Below are 25,360 nucleotides of genomic sequence, written 5' to 3' on the forward strand. Positions count from 1 at the left end.
TCACTTAATTATGTTTATAAAGTTGTTAAGATGACTTAAGCTTGACAAGTAGTGCAGATTGGAACATCAAGTCTAATATGTTTTACTCACTTGTGGAACAGCATGTGGTTTAGATTGCCTACTGCATGGCAACTGAGCTCTTGTGAATTTACCATCATAAATTCGCCTAATAGGAATTCATGTCATGGGGGTGTATGAAGATAACAGCAAAGAATATTTTTAGACAACAGGTTGAATTAATATAAATGACACTTTGAGCCCTATACTAGGACAGCACATGCTTATTGAAGACAATATTCCTGAATATGTGGTAATTTACTGAAAATAATTTTACCAGGCATTTTATCTTTTTTTCCTCAACCTGATGAAAAAAAAAAAAAATGCTTGTTCCCTGTTCTTTTTATGTGCACTACTGTAGGAGTGGATGTTTCATATTTATTTTTCATTTGTCCGTTAATTTTTTCCTCTTCAGGTGTAATCTAGCCCCTGTGGTGGAGTTTGCTGCTGATGTGGGAACTAAATCAGATTTTATTACCATGAATCCATCAGTTGTACAAAGAGCATTTGGAGGCTTTCGGAATGAAAGTGACAGAGAAAAATTTGTGCATAGACTTTCTATGCTGAATGACAGTGTCCTTTGGATCCCTGCTTTCATGGTCAAAGGAGGAGAGAAGCACGTGGAGTGGGTTAATGCATTAATCCTTAAGAATAAACTCAAAGTGCGAACTGCCTATCCATCATTGAGACTTATTCATGCTGTCAGAGGGTAAGTGTCTGGAAAGGACCAGTCTGTCCTTGGCACAATGGAACACATAACTAAATATTTTCCGGAGACAGGAGGGAGCCTCAGTAGAATCTCCCAATGGATATATGTTTCCACTTTTATATATATATATATACACACACACACTACTCTCTCCACTCCCTTGAATTTTGTTTGTGTACTGTATTATTTTAGCTCATTCTCTTTCTTGAAAAAGCAAATATTTGAACTCGGCACTCATTTATGTCTGCTCATGAACAAATTACTGGTTTTATGTTTTGCTGTGTTAAAGAATAGTAAGGATTCATAGTAAAATTGATGAATCTTGGGTAAGAAAACTACCAACAGAAGTGCTAAATGGGTACTGGGCAATATTGTGGAAGCATAAATGTTAGATATATTTAAGGAGCAATTAAGCCCCATCTGTAGTTAAGAGGCCTACCCGAGATAGAGAAGGCTCACTGACGTGACATGCCTTAATGCTCCCTGCCTCCACCCCCGCAGTCACAGATGCCATGTTTATGAATTAAGTCAACTTTTCCCCTTTTATTAATACAAGCCCAGATGCAAAACCTAAGAAATGGATTTTTATTTAAAAGCAGCAAGTGACCAAAGGCCAAATTCTCTCATGCATATGTATAAATGTGTAAAATACATAATACAAAGAGAAGCAATGATATATACTTATTGAATATCTAATGAGTGTCAAATATTGGAGAAAGAAAAATAAAGAAGGCTGATCACTGCTTTAAAGAAATAAAATAAAAATAAAGGAAAGCATAGAAAAAATAAAAATAAAGGAATGCATAGGTTTCGCAGTAGAAACAGACACATATACAACTAGCTAGGACACAAACACATGGTAATAGTGTAGAATTTTTTCGTCATATTAGCAAAGAAAAAAGTCTAACATTTGAACTAGACTTGAAAAACAAAATAGCCATTCATCAGGGATAAGAGAAGGAGTCAGAGACCGGGACAGAGAGATAGAGATGGTGACAGAGAAAGCCAAACACAAGGAAATACTGTTGCATTATTAGAGTGAACCGAGACAAGGAAATGATTAAGTATATGCTTAACTTGCAGAATAATGGAGTCCACTGTGCAGCACTGAAATACAAAGCTGGAAAAATAACTTGTGATATGGTTAGGAAGAGAATGAATTTTGTTTGTTTTAGTTGCATAAAGTACAGTTATATGTATGAATTTAGGAGAGTAAATCTTGGAACAGATGACTCTGCACTGGCAAGAAGGGGCACTAGCGGTGTGAAGACCAACTAGACCTCTTGATTGAGTTACTCATAAGATGATGAAGACGTAGGGCATAATCAGGGGCCATGTAAGGAAGGGCAAGTTCAAGGGACCGATTAAGTAGAATGGTTGTAAGTTCTAAGAGTAAAGAGGTCTTGAAACCCAGAGTTAAAATTAGTCTGCTTCGTGTACTATAATTGGGACTGAGCTAAGGTGGTTTTGTTTAGTTTTGTTATCATGATACTTTCCTTCCGGGATTTACCATTTCCTTGTTTAAGACTCAAGACAGTGTCTTGGACTGGGTTTTCTGTACACAATTAAATTGCATTCTTATAATTAGATCATGGTTATTCAGCATTCATTCTTTTCATGTTTGACATGAAGCTTCAACAAAGTAAGATAAAATATATTCATTTGGAGGATAAGTAGTTTTTTTTTTCTTTTAGTTACAAAGATTCCTAGTAATCACAATTTGACTCTGAAGGAAAGAAAATGTATTTTTAACAGGGTAACTTTATAAATCACTGTCCTAAGAACACAACTTATTGTCTGGATGTGTTAATGCTGAATATCATTTGAGTGTGAGAAGATTCTAGAGATAACGCTCTATCTTATTGTCTGGTTCTATACCCACACACTCTGACACACACCTATGCACATATACATACACACTCCAGTGAGAGCTTATTAAGATTCCAAAACAAATATTTTGAAGTAAGTACTCATTGATTATAGGAAAAACTGATAAAATTTAAGATTGCTCTGATTTAGTACGATTTTTAATAGACAGTTTTTTAGAGCAGTTTTAGGATCACAGCAAAATTGAGAGGGAGGCACAGAGACTTCCCACATATTCCCTGCCCCCAGGTGTGCAGAGTCCCATCATCAAGATCTTGCACCAGAGCTGGACGTTGGCTACAGCTGATGAGCTGACACTGACCGGCTTTAACACCCAAAATCCATAGTTTACAGTTCATGCTGGGTTTGCACATTCTGTGAGTTTTGGTAGATGCATGATAACAGGGAGTCACCATTACAGTATCATGCAGTGTAGTTTTGCTTTCCTAAAAGTCCTCTGTGGTCGGCCTGTCATCAGTACCTCCCCACTAATTCATGGCAAGAACTGTTTGTTTACCGCCTCTATTGTTTGCCTTTTCTCGAATGTCACGTGGTAGGAATCGTACAGCACGTAGTCTTTTCAGATTGGCCTCTTGCACTCAGCACTAAGCACTTAGACTTCCTCCATGTCTTTCCGTTGCTTGACAGCTCATTCTTTTTAGTGCCGAAGAATATTCCATTGTCGGCCTGTGCCAGTTTATTTGTTCACTCACCTGTTGCTTCCAATTTTTGGCAATGATGAGTAAAGCTGTGATGTACAGCTTTGTGCGGGTTTTTGGGGTGGCCTTAGTTTTCAACTCATCTGGGTAAATACCAAGGAGCACGATTGCTGGATCTTATGTTAGGAGTATGTTGAGTTTTACAAGAAGTTGCCAAACTGTCTTCCAAAGTGGTTGTACCATTTTATGTTCTCGGCAGTGATGAAGAAGAGTTTTTGTTGCTCCACATCCTCTCCATTTGGTGCTTTCAGTCCTGGATTTCAGCCATTCTGATAGTTAAGTAGTGATAATTTCATTGCTTTTTTAGTTTGCACTTCTCTGATGACATATGATGGAAGGTATCTTTTAATATGAGTATCTGCCATCTTTATCTCTTCTCCAATGACAAGCGCATTGAGGTGTTTGGCCCACTTTTTAGTCAGGCTGTTGGTTTTCTTACTGATGAGCTTTAAGAGGTTTTTGTATATTTTGATTAGAACTCCTTTATCAGGTATGTCTTTTGCAAATATTTGCTTCCAGTCTGTGGCTTGTCCTCTCATTTTCTTGACAGACTCTTTTGTAGAGCATGAGTTATTATTATTATTTTTTAATGAAGTCCAGCTTATCAATGATTTCTTTCATGGGTCATGCTTTTGGTGGTACATCTAGAAAGTCATTGCTAAACCCAAAGTTATCTAGATTTTCCTCTATGTTATCTTCTTAAGATTTTTATAGATTTACATTTCACATTTAAATCTATCATCCATGTTAATTTTTGTGACAGGTTTAAGATCTACGTCTAGTTTCTTTTCTTAATATGTGATTGTCTAATTGTTCTAGCACCATCTGTTGAAAACAATATCTCTGGGACACCTGTGGGGCACACAGCAGAGGTTTCAGCACATGCAGCCTGGGTTCTCCCAGCAACCTCCAGTGCAAGATAGCACGAGGAGAATATTAAAAAAAAAAAAAAAAAAAAAAAAAAAGACTATCTTTACTCCATTATATTACCTCTGCTTCTTTCTCAAACATTAGTTGACTGTATTTGTGTGGATATATTTCTGGGCTCTTGACCTGTTCTCTTGATCTATTTGTCTGTTCATCACCAACATCATACTGTCCTGATGATGCTAGCTTTACAGTAAGTCTTGAATCAGGAAATATCAGTCTTCTAAATTTTGTCTTCCTCATCAATATTTTGTTGACTATTCTGGTCTTTTGCCTCTCCATATAGGTGTTGGAGCTAGTACTTTTGTTCCCTAAATTCTGTTTTCTATATTTCTCCATTCATTATCAATGTCAAAACACAAAATAAGAGGAATTGTTGAAATGGAGCATGTTCAATAAATTAGAATACAGATAGAGTTGTACATGATTAACAACTGTGAATTCAGGTCTTTTACAGATTTTTCTAAATAAGGAAAAAGCAGAGTTTTTTTTTAATAATTAGTTCATCAATACTCTCCTTTTATGTTTTGTCTTAGCCACTTTTCTATAACCATTATAAATTACTTCACTTAATTCCTAAGCATTTTATTCCAAAGAGTAACAAGGCAAAACAAGCTTCTGACCACTGGTGAAGTTAATGGTATATATGTTTTGATGAACTGTGCTTTAGGTGTTTTTACCAAGACTTATTTTGAATTCTCCAGGAGGAACTTACCTTGTTACTTTACTCCTCATATATCTACATTCTCCCCCTCAAGGGACAAGTACATTGAATTCTAAAAACTGTGACCCAAGTTATAAAAGTAGTTTCAGAGTTGCCTTTCACCTTTCAAATACGTTGGAAATTTGTACACATGGTGTATGTGAAAAGTAATTTCACTCAAGGGATTAATGAAATGAACATATTAATGCATGCAACATAGCATTTCAACATAATGTTTGTGCCCTACAAAGCTACTGAAACTCTGAAGGAAAATAAGGAAGTGTGAATGCTGATGATACAGAGATTCACATGATATGAAAGCAAGAGCAAACTCCCCGAAGGTCTGTTCTTTAAGTAACTGTTTTACATCTCTCTGAAACACTGTGGTTAATAAAAATTCAGGAAAATAGTGTAGAGAATTTCATAGCCTCTGTTGATTACTGGAGTGTTTTGTCTCTAATAGTTTAGAGCACCTAGTCCAAGCAGTTTACTGCGCATAATCACTGTGTTAAAATGTGAAGGGCCTTACAAGTACTACAATTACAAGTAGAAAGTCTAAATGATTTGTAAAGCAAAAGGTTCTTGAACACAAAGAGAGTCATTTAGATAGTTTTCATATTGTCAGGCTTCATTATTTAAACTTTTTCCCCCTCTGAAAATGATGATGGCTTACTAACTTTAAACATCTATTTAATTGTAGGGCTTTTTTTTAAGCTCTAAAAACATAACCATCAGTCATAAAACTCAAAGAGACTTAGATTATGTTTTAATGAATGGTCATTCTTCCCAAGCCTTATTAAATAAAATGTGAGGAAAACAATATAGCCGGACTCTAATTTTAATACAATCTTACAAAATAACGAAAGGGTAATCTAATGGGGACAAATAAAAGATATATTTACAAATTTAGGAGACTACATTGAATGTATTCAGCTGGTTTGGGGTTGCAGGTTTTCCTTTGGCATTTCTTCAAAAGCTACACATTATTATATATTTTTATTATTATTTTGTAATTTTCCTTGTGAAAAATTGAACAATTTTCATAAGACTTTAAGAATGAAAGGGGGCAGTTTGAAACTTTAAAAATGTGACTACAAGATATAAAAAAAGTCAAGAATCTTTTACATTTATAATAAAATTATCAAGGACAGCCTACACTATCCTGAAACAAACATTTAACCCAATGGTATAGTTTAAGATGCTATTTATACTATTTTATTTTTTATACTATTTTAAATTACTATATAAGACATATAAAAATGTTTTTTTAGAAGATTTTATTTATTTATTTATTTAAGAGAGAGAGTACATTCATGAACATGGGTGGAGGAAGGGAGGGAGGAGCAGAGGCAGAAGGATTCTACTATAACAAAAATAATGTGTCCTATTTTGTCACTGCACCCTGATTATTTGTCTTAATATCAATATTCATCCAACAGGAACTCTCCTATCATTAAATTGATAAACAGATACTTTGTATTAATCAATATGAACACTTATATTAAGGATTTGCTGCTCATTATTGAGATTAACAAAAGTATGTAATGTTCTGTGTGTTGATAATTCTAAAGTTATCCAACAATTTTGTAAACATCCTACCCAAAATGATTTTTAAGAGAAGGATATGTTCAATTCATGTAGATTTTCAAAATTTTTTGAGTTCTAGTTATGACTTTTGTTCTTTATCTTTTAGTGGAGAATATATATGCTACCCTTATATTTGACAAATATTCCAAATATTTCTTATTTAAAGGATAATTTATATATATGCTACCCTTATATTTGACAAATATTCCAAATATTTCTTATTTAAAGGATAATTTAACAACCACAAAAGAAATGTACAAGTTTGAGGAACATTGACTACATGACTGCTTTAAATTTGCTTGGAAGTTTTAATTTGAAATGGTTGGTATACCCCATGACTTGCAGCAGTGTTTCTCAAATTAGGGCTCACAGATATATTTTGCAGGTTCTGAGAAAATGTTCTTGTTCTCTTTAAAACTTATTTCTACGTTGATCTGAACTGAGAACACTGGCTTAAGAATTTTCAAGAATTATTTAGGGAGTTGAATATACAAAGAAGGTCAAAGAAAAATTTTAATCCCGTCCATGGATAAGACTGTTAACATCCTTCTGGCTTCAATTTGTATCTTTTAAAATGGGGGTATTGACATAAATAATCATTTAGATTCTTTTAGGTGCTGCGTGTCACTAGTTTTGTGTTTCAATTGTTCTTACTCCAGTAAATATTCAAAGCACCGTGATACACGTTAGTGCTTAATTTTTACAAACATCCTCAGAAATGTCTTCTCTTAACCTAAATAAAATGTTTCATTTATTTTTGATCATCACTTACAAAATATGTAATATAAAATATAATACACTATTAAAAATTAGTATATAGTATATGATATACAAATTGTATTCCATGGAAGTTGCTTTGCTGGACATTTTTCATGTCAAACACAGTGCTGATAATACACTGGCTTTGCTTATAATGATAATACATGTTGATTCATGTTCAACTTGTCATTACTTGAGATTTTCAAAAATTGGTGTGGTTTTGCCATGCTTGATATACAGCAAAAGTTTCCCACTTTATATTTATTTCGTTGGTATTTATTGTGCTATCTTGAATTTATTCTTAGTAATTTCATCTAGTTTGGGAAGATAGCTTTCTTTTGCACTATTCCTGTCAGTGACTAAAAAACTTTTGAATTATTTCCTCTTATTCAGAATATAAGATGGTATTTTCAATTAATCTGCATATTTCATGAGCAGTATACTTCTTCCTTTTTGTCATTAAGTAAAAATGATGTATAATAATCGGGTATCACTTAATATACCCTCTTAAGTTTCTCAGGGTTTTGATGAATCATTGATGTTTTTCTTGGGCAGGTAACCCCTAAATTAGCAGACTGTGGGTACTTCATTCACAATTTAATGATCAGGGTCATAATTCCTAGCTCAAGGTTTAAATGTAGAAATAATACAGAAATTGATTTGCAGAAATCAAATCAAATGACATCTCTAGCTCACCTCTTATCTGTATGATTGTCATTCTGTTCTAAATTTTTCATTAGTCAACTCTATCTTATTTATTTTTATTTATTTTAGAGAAAGAGAGAAGTATGGGGAGGTAGAGGGGGAGAGACAGAAGGGGATGGAGAGGGACAAGCAGGCCCTGCACTCACAGTGTGGAGCCCAAAGTGAAGGCTGGATATCATGACCCTGAGATCTTGACCTAAGCCAAAATCAAGAGTCAGATGCTTAACGAACTGGGCCACCTAGGCACCCCAAAGTATACATTTTTATTGAAAGAAAAGAAGTACACAGTAGTTGCCTTGTTATAGTGTATGATTTTTTTTTTGCCTTAATGTTTTTATTTGAATATAGTCAATAGTGTTATGTTAGTTTCCATGTACCACATAGTGATTCTACTTCTCTCTACATTATGTGATGCTCCCAAGTTTAGCTCCCACCTGTCACCATCCAGTACTATTACCAGTATCATTGACTATATTCCCTATGCTGTGCCATTGTTCCCATGATTTAGTAATTCCATAACGGGACCTGTATTTTCCACTCCCAGTAGAGTCTCCAACAAAAGTAGAGACTGAAATAGACCATTCTCAGGAAATATGAGTTCATCACTGTTATTTAAATGGACTAATTTGGAATATTGGACAAATTTAAAGTTCCACAAGGGAAAGTAATTAAAAAGAAACAACTGTGAAGATCATGACATTCAATCCAAATTTTTTCTGAAAATGGCTTACTTGTTTTAAATTTGGGTGCATGCCAAAAACATTTCCAAATGGTTTCTATTTTGATCAATGAGCAACACAGCCGTAATATTTCTTTTAAAAAAACATACATCTTTGTTTAATGTTTTTGGGTAGCTAAACTACTTCAGAATAGTTATTTTAAACCTCATGATATTTCCATGATGGAATATTTCTTCCCTTGCTGGAGATGCTGATACTTACCCTTCTGGTGCTGCAGTGTTTTCTGAAATCATAATCCAGTTACCCTTGTGTCACAGTATTATTTCCTAGCAGCTCCTATCATTTATATTTCATTGTGGAATGTGAACATATAAAATGTTTTATATCTGAGAAATCACTCACAGGTGTGTGGCTCAAAAAAGTAAGCTATTGGAAGCACAGCTGCCTAGCTGCACTTGGCCAACGTATTTCCTAATTCTTGGTTGTTTCTCATTGAGACTGAAAGGTTCTGCAGGATAACTAGGATGGCTTTTGAGTAGGGAGGAAGCCTTCATGGCACCCAGTGACAATGACATATCCTAATTTTTCTCCCCTTGTTATGGATTTTGCTCTTTTCTCCCTCTGAATCATTTCTGTTCTTTCTTCAAGTCTCAAAGTTAAGTTCCAACTGGGCAAAATTCCTCACTCTCATCCCTTTTTCAGAGATTGATGGATGTTTTTTCTCTATTCTCTTTACAAAAGATTTATGTCTCCAATAGGACAGTAATCAGAATGCATTATTATTGTTCGCTTTGTTCTCTATGTTGTACATCTCATAATCAGCAAAGACTGATTTATCTGTCTCTTCATATAACTAAAAAAAAAGGATGAAAGCCCTGTATTAATTATGGTAGGGGCTGGGGCACAGGTGCAAAGGAGTAGATAATGTGTTATGAAAAAGAAAAAGTTGTACCAAAGAAAAACTTTGATGTCTGATTCAGGGTTAGTTCTTTAGAGCAATCAAAAAAGCAGGGCTTCAAGCTGGATGGAGGAAGCATTTTTTTTTTAATCAGTCTGGGTACCACAGGAAATCATATTTACCATTTAGCTTATGTGGAAACAGGAGAACCATGCCAATAAGGAAGGCTTCAATCTCAATAGAGATCGCTTATCTTCCCGGCAATTTATTAATTAATCAGCTAGTATATATCAAGAACCAACTTATGCCTGGTACCTGAATAATTGTAAATCAATGCTTACCAAATTGTACCTGCCTATGGTATTGTTAGAATGAAAATGTAAGAGTAAGTTCTGATTAAAAAGTAAATGAACCATAATAATGAAGTGAGACACTTAAGGGCATCCAGAATGAACATCTATAAATTCATCCTGGCCACCTGAGAAAGTTGCCTTAGTTCCGTAATTTAGTGACTTAGCAACTTAGAGTTATTTCTAAATCATTATCTGAGCATTATCTTTTAAAATCTGTATTGCGTGTATATATGTGATTTTTTAAAATATTAATTTATTATAGTGTTTCCTAGAAGAAAAAGTGACTATTTTAAACACTTTAGCCAGGAAAATAAATTGATTTTCATTTTTTAAATTCCAAGACTGAAATTTAGTATTCAGAACAAATGTTTATACTGCTATATTTAAGAGCTACAGGAAAAATTCATAAATTTCATAGGTTATATTCATTACATGCTTTTGGCTGTTTATTGCCTTTCTACTTTCCAGAAAGTAATGAGTGGTAGAAAGTGTATAAATACTCTTAGAAATTCCCTTGTTTCTGTGACCTTTCAGGAAAAAAAAAAAAAAGAGGAACATTGATCAATATGCAAACTATGTATTGAATTAATCTGCATAAAGCTATTCTCATTTAAATTCAGGTGACTGGGAATTTATTATATTCAGAGATTTCTTATATACACTAAAATAATTGTGAATTTAAAATAAAAAGCAAATTTATAATAATGAAATTTTAAACAGTGAGCATGACTAGATACTGAGTTTGCCAAGGAAGGTTATTGAATCAACTACTCCATAAATCTTTAAAAATTTATAGTTTCTTATTTCCATAGAATAACTTAGATGTGGTTTAGCTTGAAGGGAATACTTTAGATTGAGTGTTTCTGTATGATTGATCATAGTCAATCAACTAACTATAGCTCCTAATATGGTTGATTAGATGATAAATCTCAGGCTACAATTTCCAAATTATGGCTTAGATATTTGAAATGCCAGCTGGTACCAAGATACCAGCAGTATATGAGAAGAGAATAAGGCAAAAGACTTGGGACTTGGGTACTAGAATTTTCATGTAGGAAGCACGTTATTGACAGAATCTTTTGCATATTTAGAAGGCTCATGTGACAGCATACCATCATCCCTTTTGGCAAGAGATCAAGGAAAGGGTCGCCTCTCCCTTTTCTCTCTTCTCAAAGGCCTTCCCCCCAAATCATTTAAAAATCTGGGTGAGTGAAAAGTATACTGTATCAGAATAAGGACTTTGACTATAAGATATTTTTAAAATCCTTTTAACAATTCATTTTAGTTATGGGTTTAAATAAAAACCAAGAATTGGAAAGCATGCTGTCCAGGAGCAGGCTAGAAACTATTTTCTAGATTACACTCAGAGCTATATACCTTGGATTGACTTCTCATAAATAAGCCATTTACATTTTTACAATCCATAGATGAAGTAAGCCAAGAACAATATTCAGAGAGACAAGAGAAGGAGCAAAATTATGGAACCCTAATAAAAACCAATATTCAGTGGTAGGAAGGGAAACCACACTGCAGAGGTCAGTCCCATAATTCTGCAAGCTCGCCCTCCCCGATGTGCATCCCAGACAACCAAGGGCTATTCTCTGTCCGCCACTAATATGCTGAATGGTGTTTCTTTTATGCATTAATAAATGAATGTGTTCTCCCTTCAAGGGCTTGTGGTTCAATATGGTTTTCTTAAGACTATATTTAAACACAATATATTTGTTGACATATGTGGGAAGTAGCATTTAACAGCTTATTTTGAGAACTAATCAAATTACATTATATGAGTTATAAATTCTTAAACTTCTTTTCAGTGTTCATTTCACAGTCATTTTCTTCAAATAGTGTTATGCTGGTGCTGTCACACCAGGGGCCTAAATGAAGATAAAATCCTGAACTATTTTCTCAGTTCTTAATTTTCCTAATCTTAAGAGAAGTTCTATTATATCTTAAGAACTCTAGCCTTTTGCATGTTGTACACCTGAAACTATTATGTTATTGTATAATAACTATACTGAAATTAAAATAAAAAAACATAAAAACAAAGTCAATCCCTCCCCCCCCAAAAAAAAACCAAAACAACACAACACAAACTTTAGCCTTCTGATACACCATTGTTACTCAATAATTTAGGGTCCTATCTAGATGGTTGAATTTTTATATGTGCCTTGAAGGCTTTCTCATTCCTCAAAAGATCTTACTTCTATATAGTTTGAACAGACTCTAGTTTCAGTAATAACCATCTAAACTTCACATACTCAGGAGAGAGAAGATAAAGTAACTTAGATAAACAGTAAGGCATATATAACTGATAGCTAATTCTTACCTAGTGGCAAATAAGTTGTTGGGAATAAAGGAAGTAGTCATGAATAGACTTGGGAAATTTGGGCAGTAAGAAGTGGGAAAGATGTGGGTGTAGTAAGACTGCTGATTTCTAGCCTCCTGTTGCTCCTTACTCTGCATCTTTATTCAGCTGGATCATAAAATTAGGCATTGCAGTTAAGGTCAGCACCAAAAAATCGTAGGTGACGAATCACTGCGCTGTTATTGGATAAATGCCTGCTGCTTGCTTGTTTTCACATGAGTTTGCAGAGACCTCGTTACCTCAGCAGTGGGATTATTTAGCTAGGTTTCCTGATTAAGTTTTTCTGGACAGAATATCAGCCAAATGCTAGTATATAAAGAGCTAAGTTGTAGTCACTCAATCCTATCCTGCTTCCACTTTCGTCCTCTAAACCGTCACCCAGTGACCATGTGGGTAGGCAAATGGAATGTGTCACAGAGAGAGAATGGGCTGGCAGTTGCTATCTTATCATTAATTTCTTATTTTTACTAAGAATAAAGTGGTCTTGTTTTGGGAAGTATACATTTTCATTGTCAACACCAAATTGTTGGCATAATGAAAGTATGGTTCATGTTGCTCGCCCCATTCTCTCATTACTCATTTGGAGCATGCTCTTGAAGAAAATATTGCCCTTTGATGCCACTCCAGGGACAATAAAAGCAGTAGAAGAATCCATTTGTCTTCTGTAAAAAGTAAAGTCACAAAGTGATAGTGTAATAAAGGAATTCGGAATTCTTACGTACTTGGACTGCATAGATTCCATTGAATGAATGACATAGATTGAGTTTCCTTGGCCCTTATAACATTTCAGAGCAAGTTGCCAAAATTAATTAGGCTTTAGTACCAAATAACTGAATTCAGAATAGAGCTTCCTTGTTTCAAATATCCAGTGGTATTTGTGCCAGTTAAAAACACGGACAAAATTAAATAGCTAAAACACTCATGTGACATCTAAATATTCTTTATGTAATATAAATGCAAGGGATTTATATTATACTGTTAATATTTTTGATAATTTTATTTAATAGGAACTTTCTTTTCTTTTCCTTTCCTCCAGTGGAGCTGACTTAAAGTAAAATTATTACCTGAAGCTAAAGTTATGGTTTTGCATTTTATCCCCTTGATCTTATTCCTCTCAACAGAACTCTGCAAACTTTCTACAGAAATTCTTTTATAGCCACATATAAAATTTTCCCAATGTGACAAGCTGATCTTACATTAAAATCTATTTTTTCAGTAGTTCTTGAGGAAATTGTGCAGTCTTACGTGAATGTTAGTACCATTTTAAAATAACTAAAGAAACCGTGTTGGTGTAGGTTGTGGGCACCTTCGTAAACCTCTTTTCTTTGTTTTTGCTTCTTAATAGTCATCATTTTAAAAATATATTGAAAGGCCCTGATACTTTGTAAAGTCCATATGTGTTGCAGTCAATCCGCCAGCAGATCCACATTAATAGAAGTCACTACTAGGAAGAATCAGTGCTGCTATACACATTTCGTAGTTTATTCAGCTGGCAAATATTTTCTCTGTTTCTTTTTTCTCCAGACCAGATGCCTACAACAAAATTGCTGTCAGTTTCAAAATTAGTAAGCGGATTATTTTACAGAAAATAATTAACACAGAATATGTTTCATACAAATATTGTAGTAATACACATTGGCACGCCTAGTAGACAGAATAAAAAATCAACTACAGAATCTTTCACTTAAAAAGTTTTTGTGGAAGGAGCAAAATACTTTAAATCACATAATTCCACACATGGCAAAAATGAATAAATGTGTTTCTGCACATTCACTCCTTCAGCAACATTTGTACAGGGGCTGAGCTAGGCTGGGGCTCCGGAGAAGACAACAAAGCATGGGCTTCCTTAAGTAACGGAATCCCCACTTACATGGTCTAGAGGTTATGTAAGGACAGGACAAGGTAACTTGGGAATGTTAACCTAAGGAATTTGGCAAATGCTTGGAATACGTGAGTGGGGTATGTGAGTGAGGTCATTGAGTAGAAAGGCACAATAGAGTTTCCAAGCAGAATTAAAGGTCACCTGAGAGTATAAACCAAGAATTCACAGCTCTGCCTATTTGCAAGTTGTATCAGTTATCTACTGCCAAACAGTCCTTTTTTGAAAGACCTAAATATAATGACTCCAGTATCTACAGCTTGATTCAAAAAAAATTTTTTAACCAGAGTCCCAGTTTATGAAAAGCTTCAGGATCTAAACAATGCTTCTGCATGCTAAAGGTGATAAAAGGAAACAGTTATACAACTACTGAAATGAGTAACCTGTTTAGAAATAATTCAAAGTGACAGAATGAAATTATGTTCAAATAGATTTATGAATCTCTCTTCTTCCTCCACCATGATATATGGTGGATTTGACATTTCCTTTATTCCGGTTTTCTCATTTAACTTGGCATGCACAGGAACTAAGTCCTTGGATTTCTCACTGTGCGTGAGACCCTGAATATGACAATGAAGAGACAGACTGTGATTGCAAATAGATTAGGTGGAGGGCAGGGACTCACTGGAGAATAAAACAGGAAGAAGCAATTACAAGAGAAAAGGGTGACACACTGGACAAACTATTCTTGTTTTATTTTTTGCATCTATGTAATAGGAAAACTTTGGAGGTTGGTTTTCTTATATCCTTAAGTAACTAAGCACAAGCATGTGACAAGGGCAAATGAGGCGATCCACCACAAAGAGACCCAGACAGATCAAACTATTGAATAGGATAGTGCCCTGACTGGTCAAGAGCTGAGGGAAGCATGAGGTTTCCTTTGTAGCAGTTGGTGTTAGGAAAGAACTTTGCATTGCCCAAGCATTGTGACTCATGAACTGCGTGGGGAATTTGACATCCCTCCTCAATGTTCTGGACCTTTTAACACTTAGGCTTGATTGGGGACTTTCTAACCAAGCTGATTTGATGGTGATATTACGGAACATATTCATAACTTGTGCTTGATCCCATTACAGTAACACATTGAGACATGTTTCATAGTTTCTTCGAAAATCCCCCATCTTCGACCCTGATGTAAGCTCACCATGTAATTTATATATGTCCATCAAGAAGTTGTACCTTCTGCTTTGGATTTCTTTAAAAATAGCCCTATGATCCTCCCTAGAATGAGTAGAGAATGTTTGAAAATGTTGGGGGAAAAAAAGGTGTGGAGAAAATTCATAACTGCTTAGAAAAACTTACATCCACTTGAAAATCATTGAAAATTCTTATTTCACGCATCATTTTTTTTCTGAGTCTCACTAATAAAACCATACTAACATAATAAATACACAAGTAAAAGATCAGGAATATTTTAAAATTTTAGGTGTAGCGAAAATATTTAAATGATATGAATAATCATTATATCACGTCTTCCTTATCCATTCATCAGTTGGTGGAGAGGCAGCTGAGGGATAGGCTAAATAGGTGAAAGACACTAAGGGAGGGTGCTTGTGATGTACACCAGGTGTTGTATGGAAGTGTTGGATCACTAAATTGTACACCTGAAAGTAATATTACACTGTATATTAACTAGCTGGAATTTAAATAAAATCTTGGAGAAGAGAGTATATAAATTTATTATCCATAGCTAATTAATATATATTGATTTTAGTGAACCTTTGATATAAACTAGTTAAACCTCTCCTTTTACAAAGCATGGTATTAAGTCCCAGAGTCCCATCTAATGAGATATTCAGTTAGTGGCAGAGCCAGAATCACTGGTTCCAAGGAGCAGTTCACTTTCCAGAAATATCTCTGTAGAAGAGTGTAACTTTATATTATTATGACAGTTTTTATAATTCCTTTTTGATGTATTATTTTCAATATAATAATACCTATTAATTTATATAGCCTTGTATTCTTTGCCAAAATTGTATTCAGAAAGTGAATGCATTCCTATTTATATAACTTATCACAGATCTTGAGCTGTTTCTGGCTTGTGTTTCCTGGCCAGAGATAAAAAAGATTATTTTTCATAAACAAGAAGAGGAAACACCTAAATAAACTGCCTATCTAGCTAAGGATTTATACCCTAACTTCAGACACAAGTTTTTAAGTAATTCTAAAATAGAATTCCTTTTTTTTTTCAGCTCAAAAAACAGATAACATGAATCCTATAGCTGAGCTCTGAGCATTTCATTATATTTAAGTTCATTTATCTATTCAGGCTTTCAGCTGACATCTGCAGAGCAAAATCAAGATCTCTTCTAGAAAATTGATGGCGTGCCATATTATTTATGAAGCTCATGCCACTAAATTTGAATTATTTTATTTTAAATAAAATTTGAAATACATTAAAGAACATATATTTGGCTAGAGAACAAGTGAAATTTGTACCAAAACAAACTATCAATTCTTGCATATTCTAAGGTGGTGAAAGTGTAGAGGAGTAAGTGATAATGTTTTTAGAGAAAGCCTTGTCAAGGTGGCTTAAACAATTTTTTTCTGGGAAGTTTAGTTGTGGACAACACAATGTCAGTATATTGCTCTTCCACAATTTGCTGAAATTACCTAGTGACAATTTTTTCTATTGTGCATATTGACTATCCTCTACAAAGCAAATATGCAGAAGGATATACCTAAGAAAAGTGCCAGAGAATATATTCTAAGTAACTACAATGTTGATGAGTTATACTTGAGTTCCTGGACTCAAATCTTCATATTAAGTCTTTATTTTAAGTTTGGGTTAAACAAATTGCCTTCTTATATAGATATGTAACCAAATGACATGTAGTACTTTGACTTTTAATTCAATATTTAATTTAACAGATTCTTTTTCTCCAGTACTTCCTGTTACTGACTCCCTCAGACACTAATGTTTGGACTGGAATGAGAAGAGTATAATTTAGATATTACTTCCGTCCAAAGTAGATTTTTAAAATATGTTGTTGACAGCATTTACTTGGCACTTATTAACGAATAAATAACATTAAACGTTAACGTTATAATGTTGGTCTTCATTAAAATCCCTAATTTCTTTCACTTCTCTTGTAGAAACACCCTATTGCTATTTCTGTTTCCCTTCCTGATTATAGAATACGGGTAGCAAACTTATGAGTAACAATTTGATTCCAGTCTACTGACTTGTTTAACAACACAGGTATTTAAAAATGAAATTTGTTGCCAACATTTGATAACCATCAGCTTTCACATAGAAATTTCATTTTTGGGGGCAGCCCGGGTGGCTCAGCGGTTTAGCGCCACTTTTGGCCCAGGATGTGATCCTGGGAACCGGGGATTGAGTCCCATGTCAGGCTCCCTTCTTCTTCCTGTGCCTGTGTCTCTGCGTCTCTCTCTGTGTCTCTCATGAATAAAAAAATAATACCTTTAAAAATATATTTTTAAAAAATTTCATTTTTTTTTTGTTGATCCTTTAAAAAATAGGAGGCTCTGGCAGCCTTTATATCTTCATGATAACTATGAACCACAGTCCGGTTGTTCTGTATTCATTAGTCTAAGGCATTGTTATCTAGTTCTTCAGAATCCATATAACCCTTGAGTCTCGTCCATTCTGACAATCAGCCTGATTCACTCATCCTGGTTTTCTGCTCCATTCAGCTCTTAACCATTAGTTTCTTATTCTACCTTTTGGGAGGAGAATGAGGTATAAATGTATATGGCAACTGATTCAGACAGTCTTAGACCTGGAGAAGACTTTTCATGTCTTCTAATCAAGAATCTCACTAAAAATAATGACATTGAAGCATATTTGGGCAGGTTAAATGAGATCCTAAGATCCTAAGCAACTTGGCATCAAGCATATATCTTTTGACACCAAATGTTCTGTTTTTTTCACTAGTTTCGGGAATTGATCATGAAATAGTTGTAGAAAATTACACAGTATTTCATTGATAGAGATTCTTTTCAAGCAGTGTGGCTAATAACTGTTTAAGAATCAGCTCCCTGGGAAAACAAACAAACCTGGATTATAGCATTTGCTGATTTCCATAGTGTAAATACTCCTACCATGTCCAATTTCAAGCTGCTGATGAGATGTCAACCAGCTTATAAAATTCAAGATTTAACAAGGGCCTTTGTGAATCAGTAAGAGCCAGCTCCAGCTCACCAGACTAAATGTGTGATTCAAGGAGATTCTTGTGTATATTACAGAGAAAATCAAGCATTAGCATACAGGCTTATTAAACAAAATCTTTTCTATCATATTGGCAACTCTATCCGAAATGTCTACCTCATTTATTTTCTTTTTATTGTAAATATTATCGCAGTTTAGATTGGCTGATGCAAATGCACTGACATCAGTGATATATAAAAGCAAAATCAATAACTTTTATAGAATTCATATTTTTCACTTACTATACTAATCAAAATAAGCGTGCATAATGGATATTTTATATAATCATCTCTAAAGTGAAGTCTCTGAATGTTATTGACTACAGAAAAATTACTCAAATTCTTTACCCTGCTTTTGAGTTTGACCTGTCTAAAATGCCTTTGAATAGCTTTTGGATTTTATGATGTCTGGCACAAATGAATATTTACTTTAAATCTATTTTTATTGACCTATACATTCATCATTTTTTTCTAAAATGTAGGAACTCCTAATCTCATTAATAATAGTTACGATACAGCAAAATTCTTATATGCCAATTTCTTTATTATAAATGCTTAAAACCTCTTTTTCAGGAAAAATAAATTTTTCCATTTTATTCTAGAAACTTAGTAGTTTGCTGTTGATTCGCACAGGTAAGAAACCTGTTTATTTACATAATTGGAAAATTCTGATTTTCTAACTATTTAACCAAAAACACCAAATGATATTAAGAAAAAATGATAGTAACTTATCTGAGAAAGCAAAATTATAATAGTGTTCCCCTTAATAGTAACTAAATATATAGGAAGAAAAATAATTTTTGGTCGAGGTTTTATACAGAAAACAAGTAAGTTTCAATACTTGATAATACATGACTAAAATATTATATAACAAATATGTTATATATTAAAATATACAGATATACAAATATACAAACATGGTTGTAAATCTGTGCATATGTGCATGTCTATTCCAGTTAATGCACATCTAATTCTATATCTAATTCCAGAACTCTAATACAGTATTTTATTGAACTAACTGAATTATTAATACAGAGTAAAATTCATTTCTAAATAGAAAAAAAGATATATGTGTGCAAAGTAGCAGTTCAGACTTTTAGGAAAAATATTCATTTCACTTGTGAAAGGGATCTATTTCAGGCATGTTTTAAGTTAAAAAACTGAAATATCGTTTCTTCCTCATTCCATAATAAAAAGTACCTCAGCAGCAAAGAGAATTAGAGACCTTTTACAACACTTGAGATCATACATTGTTCATCATTACTCTATTTTCTAGCATCTTTAATCTTACAATTGAAGAGAATGATTTTGTGAGAAAACTGATTTTATAGAGGCTGTTTTGGCAAAATAAAGTAGTGGTTATTTCCTCTTAAATCTCTTAAATTCCTTCCCAAAGTCAAACGTGGTTCTACTACAACCATTACATCTGAAATATTTCACCCCTCTTGCGAGAAGATGACTTGCCCAGAGCCACAGAATTATTAAATGTTACAGATGGTGAATCTGTGTCATTTGTTTCCATTAATTTTCTTATCTGGTTGAAAGAAGCAATAAGAAAGCAGGCAAATGTAACGTTTGATTTCGGGAAAGCAAGAAAAGACAGGATTTGGGGATAAACATTCAAATACAAGTGAAAGGTTGCTGCTACTTACAGGACCTGGGACCCCTACTTGTTTTATTTATTGTCTGAGAAAAGACTAGCAAAACAGAAGAACCTGTGTGTGTGGGGGGGTGAGGGGATCACTTGGAACAGTTGTTGAATTTTGTCCTCTATTATTTATAGTTTTTCTGCCCGTAACGTAATTATCTCTTTTACTAAACGGTTAAGAAGAGGTTAGGCCTTTGAGCTTGCGGTAAACTATCCACAAGACAGAGTTTAAGAGAAAAAAAGATGCATAAGACTAAGATACTTATTGGCTGATTGTTTAATGTATTCTCCCCAAACTTAAAGAGAAAGTGCAGTAGGGAAAGTAAAGCTGCAGGAATCCACCTAGCCAGATTGCTAGCAACCTGTTTACATAGCTAGCTAGCTATTGTCTGTCATTTGTCTTTTTTTTTTTTTTCCTTTGTTTTTTGTAGACCAATTCAACACTGACTCTCCAAGACACCTCAGGCACTTAGGATGACTCAGATTTTGCAAGTGAAAAGCAGAGCTAATAATCAGAATAGTTTCATATTTCCCTCAGCTTTATGGTGTGTGTGTGTGTGTGTGTGTGTGCCTCTGTGTGTGTTTTGGCACTAATGAGAAAATTCCCTAGACTTCTTTAGAGCGCCTATGAGTAAAGTCAATAGTGATAATCACTGGCATGGGAGTATTTTCACCTGGAATTGGAAAGTAAGTCTCCAAAGTATTTCATTTAAATGTTAGCACAGAGCAGCTTTCTCTGATGGATTTTATTCTTTTCAAGGATCAGCATTATTTCTGCCAAATCTAGGTAAAAATAGAATCTGTAGATGATAAAATGCTTTTCTAGAGGTTTTTGTTTTTCTAATTATGAGTAATTCAAGTTGACTAAATTAGTTTTTATTTCCAAAAACTATTTGTCCCTTCAAATATATGGAACTATTAGCTTTGATTTGACAGGTGGAAGTCAACATGGGATTTAACATTTGCCATGGAAAACTAGAAGTTTTTTAATCCCAGGTGACGTTCAGTAAAGGGTACCATATATTTAATTGAGAAAAGCATGTCAACCTTCTTTATTAGATTTTAGAGTGTTTCTATATCTTTTTTTAATTAATGTAACATAATTAATAGCTCATCTCAGAATAATAAGAAAATTATAAAATGGAGTATTGGAGTTTCATACTTGTTCACATTTTACTTTTTAGTAATTTTGGGCTTTGAAATTAATGTAATGCCAACCAAAAATGGCATGACCAAATCAACAGCATTACTGAGATTCAGTGCAACTTAATTTTTAGGGCACATTCTCTGGAGGAAGAATGTTTCCCAGTTCCAAGGCTCCCAAACACTGACTTTGGGCCAATTCTTTATTTTCACAATGGTTCAGGTTTCTAACCCATAAAATGAAGTTATTAAAAGGCACTTATTACCTCTCAGAGCTGCTGAAAAGATCATTGGATTATTGTAAAGCTTATAGAACAGGGCCTGGCACACTGTAGGTACTCAGCAAGCCTTAGCACTAATTAGTGCATCACTGAAAAATTTGAGTAATTAAGAAAAGCTCATTTCTCTCTCCAGGCATTCCGCCTCTAGGCAATGCCACCCCCCACCTTTCTGCTGGTTTATTTAAATTAACAGTGATTGCTCCTAATAAAATATATTGAAATAAATACAAACTTTGGCTAGAAAAACCAATAGCAGACCCAGTGATTCCATCTTAGGCCTTACCCCAATATCAGAAATTAATCTACTCCAGCTGTTGGACTTTATTTTCCTCTTTACTGCTTTCTCTCAATTTGGTTTGAAGTCAACTGATGTTTATTTTTCCATTGGTGAATATTAATAATGGATGAACATATCTGATGCATCCTCCATTCCAAACCTGGAAGATATATCAGCTCTATAGCAGTTGTTGGTAAATCTCTATTGCCTTTAGTTTACTATGTTATTTCTGAAATACTAGTTGGCAAATACAATATCCATAACAACTTCTTCCATTTTAAACTTCATTTTAAACTCTTCATGAGTGACGAGTATAATTCTGATGAGAAATTTGGTATAGAATGAATATGAAACTTCTTTCAACTACCAGTAATCTCAATACTTCATAAAGCAAATTATCTAATGTTTATTTTCAATAACTCTGTATGTATTCCAATTTCAGGCGGCCACATTTGTTGGACTGAGAAAAAAAAAAGTGATTTAAGAAAATTAATGCTTTTCCCCAGGTATTTTCCTGTGCATTTTCCCACATAACTTGGTTACATTTAAAAAAATATATCTTTTAAAATAGCATATCATACTTGGCTGTCGGAATATCTAACATTTCCATAAACAATTGACTGACTCCCCACATGGTCATCTCTGGAGTGTATTCTGATACCAACAACCATCCTTCAATTTTCTGGACTCCAGCTGGTTGTTCAACACTTCAATTTTGACACAATCTACCTGGAGCTAGCATGAGATTCTACAAGTTAAAGGGCTCAGTCCCATATGCCCACCTCCACTTCAGACATAATCCCAGGTCCCAGCCACCTGTATGTCTCACAGACTGACTATAAATCCAGGGTTCCCACAACCTCTTCCTCAAGTTTGATATTTTATTAGAACTCACGCAACTCAGGGAAGCGCTTTACTTTCTATTACCAGTTTATCCTAAGGGATCTAACTCAGGATATGCCAAGGGGAAGGGATACATATGACAAGGTATGATTGAGGTGGGAGCATGAGATAAAGGACACGGCTAGGAGCTTCCAGCGTCTTGGTGTGTACACCAACCTTTCCTTACTCAAGAGTTTTTATAACCCAATCTCCAGTCATCTCACCTTTCTGGAGGTCAGAGGTGGGGATCAAAGATCTCCCCTCTAATGATTGGCATTTTTAACCACCACCTCCTTTGCCCACATAAAGTCACCACATTAGTATAAACTCAGGTGTAAGTGAAAGGGACTCTTAATGAATAACAGAAGACACTCCTATCACTCAGGAAACTCCAAGGGTTTTAGGAGCTCAGTGCCAGGCCCTGGAGACAAAGACTAAATATATTTATTGTTAAACCACATAACTAAGAGAGAAATGTCACTTTGTTGAGTTAATGAAATAGCCAGTTGTGAAAAGAGCTGAACCTACGGGTCTCTTCAGAATTTGGATTAAGAACTTTGTGTACGAATTGAAAAGACCAAATTTGTGTCATGTCTGGGATGTAAAAGTGCTATAGCTATAAATGCAAGAAAATGAATAGGAAGGCTTCTTCCCTTTTCTCTCTTGTCTTATGGCTTTGAAAACAAATTGAAAACAAATTGATGAGTCAATTTCATTAAGAGTGACAACTTGAGATGAGAACAAAATACAAAATTAAATTAAATTTAAAAAGGCAGGAAAAATCCCTTTTAAGCATTCAGAAATTCAAAACCATCTAATTAAAATAAGTCACACAATAATCTTTTCCAGCAACCATGTCCCCATTAGATACCATTACAGGCATTGTCACCAATAAGGACACCCTTTTTTAAAAAAGATTTTATTTACTCATGAGAGACTAGAGAGAGAAGCAGAGACATAGGCTGAGGGAGAGGCAGGAACCCTCCAGGGAGCCTGATGAGGGACTGGATCCCTGGATCCCAGGAGCCCAGGATCATGACCTGAGCAGCAAGCAGGTGCTCAACCACTTAGCCACCCAGGCATCCCAGAACATCTTTTTTAATGTGAGATAGAGAACCATTAAGTTACTGAATTTAATATCCAAGTAAAGTTTTAAGAAGTGCTAAGTCCTAAGCTGTTCTACTTTCTTTCCATACCCCACAAACTAGAAACTGTTCCTTTTGTCACTAAAATTTCATATTTTATCATTCTCTTTTTTATTTAATTCTATTAAAAAATAAATAAAATAACAAACCTCAATTGTACATACACAGATACATTATATATGCATGTATATTTAGGTTGTGTTTTATAAGTATCTCCTTTATTATATGAGTACTCAGATGGTTAATATGATTTCCTAAACTTCAGTTTGCTATAATTCTTTCATTTTTACTCAATTTGTATTGAACATATGCTATGCGCCAGGTACTTTGGTAGGTCCAGGTGCAAATTTGGATTAAAGAAACACAATTCTCACCTCAATCTGGATGTTTATATCAGCACCAGAGAATTATAGTATGATATTACAAGTCCACTGATGGAAGGAAAGCAATACTGTGTGTATATGTTTTTTGGGGGGTGGAGTGTTTCCTCTAGAAGTGACAATTGGAAATTGATTAAAGGAAAAGACTTTCTGAAAAAATTGATGTTTTAGTTCATGCCAGGAATAGGGAGGAAGTGTTTCCGGCACAGAAAATGGCATATATAAAGAAAGATGCCTTTTTGCAATCTTTTCGTTATATATTATTAGCTGACACTCACATAACTCTACGTAGCAATCATTATTACAAGTGATTTTCACTAGGTAAGCAGTGCTAAGAGTTAGTTCCATTATTACTTCCATTTTCCATATGAGAAAACTGAGGAAGTAACTGGTTAAGTAACGTGCTCAAGTCTACACAACTGGTAAAAACTGAAGCCAGAATCAAAGCCAGGGAACTTGATTCCATAATCTGTACTCTTCCTCTTAATTCCATACCACATTTTATAGTGGACATGCATTAAAGTAAAATTTTAATTTATTATATTAGGCATTCCTTTTGGAGCCCAATAAAACCAGACTTACAGGGATGCCCGGGTGGTTCAGTAGTTGAGCGCCTGCCTTCGGCCCAAGGCGTGATCTTGAAGTCCTGGGATCAAGTCCCGTATCGGGCTCCCTGCATGGAGCCTACTTCTCCCTCTGCCTGTGTCTCTGCCTCTCTCTCTCTCTCTCTCTCTCTTTCTGTCTCTCTCTGTGTCTCTCATGAATAAATAAATAAAATCTTTAAAAACAAAAAGCAAACAAAAAAACCCAGACTTATAATAGTTGAAATACTATGAATCACCAAAAAGACTTGTCATTTATCATGTATCAGAATTCCATGACACTTGACTTTGACAAAGATTTGTTGTCTTCCTCTACATGCAAAGCTCTCTGCTAGGATCCAGGGACATAAAGCTCAATTAGTTTAATCTCTACCCCCCATAGGTTCTCAATTTTTGCCTACCAGGTGATATGTTAGCCAATAAGAGTATATAAGACCTAAGACATATACAACAGACAGACATCTGAATGATATGAGGGGCAAGAGTTTACCTTATTCACCTTTGGATTCATAGCTTAGTGGCTACATCTAAATAAATACAGTATGAATGAATACAATGATGTGCTATAAAGGGAAAATTTACTTTCATCAGGGTAAATCATGAGATTTTTCATTAAAAG

General features: G+C 34.5%; 1 protein-coding gene across 1 annotated transcript in view; it reads left to right on the forward strand.

Annotated features, from left to right (window-relative positions):
- ST8SIA4 (ST8 alpha-N-acetyl-neuraminide alpha-2,8-sialyltransferase 4) overlaps positions 1-25,360 on the forward strand; it is a 93,255-nt gene that overhangs the window by 42,619 nt on the left and 25,276 nt on the right. Inside the window, 1 exon segment of the mRNA XM_077863392.1 lies at positions 473-766. Within this exon segment, the coding sequence (XP_077719518.1) occupies positions 473-766 (294 nt within the window).

Source organism: Canis aureus, chromosome 2 (assembly GCF_053574225.1).
Source record: "Canis aureus isolate CA01 chromosome 2, VMU_Caureus_v.1.0, whole genome shotgun sequence".
Lineage (NCBI taxonomy): Eukaryota > Metazoa > Chordata > Mammalia > Carnivora > Canidae > Canis > Canis aureus.